Below are 2,917 nucleotides of genomic sequence, written 5' to 3'. Positions count from 1 at the left end.
CCTATCAGTGCTTGTGTTTTTTTCTTATTTATGCTAATAGTTACTGACTTTAAATGATGTAATAACTTATATAGGTAATCAGGTGGTTAAGGGAACCACGGAGGAAATGAAACATGTTCTTGGCCAGCTTGTTGGCCTGAATTCTCCTAACTCCATTTTGAAGGCTGCCAGAGTGAGTACAATTAATATCAATGTCATAAATTATAGTTTGTTGGTATAGCTTGTCTAATCAAGCCGAAAAGAATATAGTCCAAAAACATTGCATGCAATTTTTCTGACAGACTCTGAAGTCCCTTTCAGCTCTCTGTATGATCTAATATTCTACATTTAAATGGAGAAATAGCATAGTACAGAGGGACTGGGGAGGGGGGGAGAGAGATTCCCAGCTTCGAATTCCAGTTGTGCTTGTACTCTGACCTTGGTCAAGGCACCTAACTTCTCTGGGCCTGCATTTCCTCATCTGTAAGATGATATCCCTTTCCAACTTGAAAGTTCTATTTACCATTTGCTTATTTAGGAAGCATATACCTTTTTAGCTAAAGACATAATTTATATTTCTTGAAGTACTATGAATATTCTGTGAGTTGTGTTTAGAACCAACTTGTTTAGGTGGAAGTTGGGATGAATACATGCTGGGAATATGCCATGTCTTTTGTATTCTTATATGTATGTACACATACATATATATATGTCAAATGGGATGTTATTCAAAGCAAATGCCTCAGCTGTTAAAGCATACAGAGGTCTATTTTTAGGCAAACTATGACTTCTGAACTTTGCAGTTGTCTCTCTGGAGTTTAATGAAGTACCAAGTACTGAGCAGTATCCATAAACTGGACTACCTTCTAGGTGTAGATTCCAAAAATATTTGTTTAGCATTGATTGTTTTTAAATATTAAAACCTCTACTAAGATTTTTTTTCTGCTGCTTCATCCTGATGGGTAGGTGATTCTGAGCTATCAAGGCCTGTGCCAACAGTATAATTGCAACAGATTCTTTACCAAGGTCAAGAGGCTTTGATGGGTTGTGTACATACTGTCCAAGGACTAGCTAATTAAGTTCATAGAAGCTAATCACCAAGTTGGCCTCAGGGTGAAAAGGCAGCTGCAATAACTCGATGACTATTTACTAAAGTTTAAAGAGGGTTTGTGATTTTCTTTGATGCAAGGAATACCCACATTGAAGAAATTACAGATGATACTTGGAGTAAGACTTTAAAAACAGAGGCCTCTTTTTATAGTTTAAATAAATTGCAATGCTGCAACTGGTGCCCAGAGTCCTAGCTGTGGGTTTCTATACAAAGAAATGTAGCTCTGTGACCAGTGTGGAAGGAATGGATATGAGAAATGGAGATAGGGCAAGATTTGACAACTGATTGAATATGAACCATAAAGGTAAGTGAGGAATCAAGGAAAGTGCCAAGATTGTAAACCTAAGTAATGGAAGAGTGATAGTGCTCTCAATAGAAATTGGGAAGTTTGGGAGAAGAGAGGGCTTGAGGGGAAGGATAATGAGTTCTTTCTGAACATTTTGAATTTGAGATGCCTACAGGTCATGACATTTGATATGTCCAATAGACCAGGACGAGAGCACAGAAGAAGCTTTTGGTCGTTGGTGAGATCACCAGGTGAAAAAGTGCAGAGAAGAGAGAGCCCAGTAAAGATCCTTGGGGCATAGCCGCAATTAGTTTAGTTTACATTTTTATATACAGTGCTCTAAAAGTTTTAGTACATATTTAAGTTTTAATAACTTGAAATTAAAACTTGGAACTTAGAAGGATATTGTATATTCTAAAAGTAGGAAATGTCTTTGCCTATTTTTACTTTAGATAATAGAAATTTGGATAACTTTTACTAGTTAATATAATTGATACATAATATAGATAATGCAGAAATTCACATAACTATTATAAGAGGCCAAGGAGCATATTTTCTTTATCTTTTTAAAAAGTTCTTCCTCGCATATATAAACTTGGTTCTATCAGCACTTTTAAAGTTAGCAATAAAGTACCAGAATAGTACTTTACTAAATAAATATTTGGAGTTGAATGTGAAGTTCCATGAAAGTAATCTTTTATGTGTTTGACAAGTATCGATGCCTACTTTATTTCATTCTGTATATGTATTTTTATTCCAGACTTTATATGAACAGTACAGCAGTGGTGAAAGCCATGATTCATCTTCATTTGCCAAACCATATGACCAAAAATGGAAAAAGAAATGATACACAACCTTTGATATATATAACCTGCAACTTTTTGTAGATATATTGTGTATCCCCTGCTCTTGGTTCCCTTTGAAATCTCTTTTAGTCTAATGATTTATACTACAGATTGAATTGTGACTGTCAGCAGAAATATTCTGTGAAGGATCCTGAACAGAAACGTGTTAAAATAACCACTTATGTGTGTATGTGTGTGTATGTATATATGTATATAAAGTTGTAGAATTTATTTGTCTTTATTTGTAAATCTAAGTTGTCTTCTGCTGTCATTTCACACTTGGAGTTGTTAGTGGATGGAAACACAGAACCTGAATGTTGAAAAAATTTTGAGGAACTATGTAAATAAGTTTTTGCTGTATAAAGAATGTTTTCAAAATTGTGAAGTGATGTTTTTTTTTTCTTTGAAAGAAAAGCTAGGGGTGGGTAGGTGTCGCAGTGAATAGAGCACTGACCCTGGAGTCAGGAGGACCTGAGTTCAAATACAGCCTCAGACACTTAACACTTACTAGTCATGTGACCTTGGGCAAGTCACTTAACCCCAAATGCCCTGTATTCCTCCTTCCAAAAAGCAAAAAGAAAAGAAAAGCAAAAATGTTCTTTGCTGAGTGATAAAGTTGTTACTAACAAGCTGGAAAGGTTTTGATTTAGAGAGAAAAATAATAGCTTACAAGATCTAAAATTTTTAGGTAAAGTA

General features: G+C 35.0%; 1 protein-coding gene across 3 annotated transcripts in view; it reads left to right on the top strand.

The window, feature by feature from the left end:
- The window catches only part of TTK (TTK protein kinase), a 42,016-nt gene extending 39,417 nt beyond the window's left edge, over positions 1 to 2,599 (top strand). For all 3 annotated transcript variants that reach the window (XM_069066962.1, XM_069066964.1, XM_069066963.1), the window contains 2 exons: positions 75 to 172; positions 2,137 to 2,599. In XM_069066962.1, the coding sequence (XP_068923063.1) occupies positions 75 to 172; positions 2,137 to 2,223 (185 nt within the window). In that variant the 3' untranslated portion in view covers positions 2,224 to 2,599. The remainder of the gene's footprint in view (positions 1 to 74; positions 173 to 2,136) is intronic.
- The last annotated feature ends 318 nt before the right edge of the window (positions 2,600 to 2,917 follow it).

Source organism: Petaurus breviceps, unplaced genomic scaffold (genome assembly GCF_028583685.1).
Source record: "Petaurus breviceps papuanus isolate PSGF00001 unplaced genomic scaffold, PetGlider_PUasm1.0 90734, whole genome shotgun sequence".
NCBI lineage: Eukaryota > Metazoa > Chordata > Mammalia > Diprotodontia > Petauridae > Petaurus > Petaurus breviceps.
This window is presented reverse-complemented; position numbering and strand designations above follow the sequence as displayed.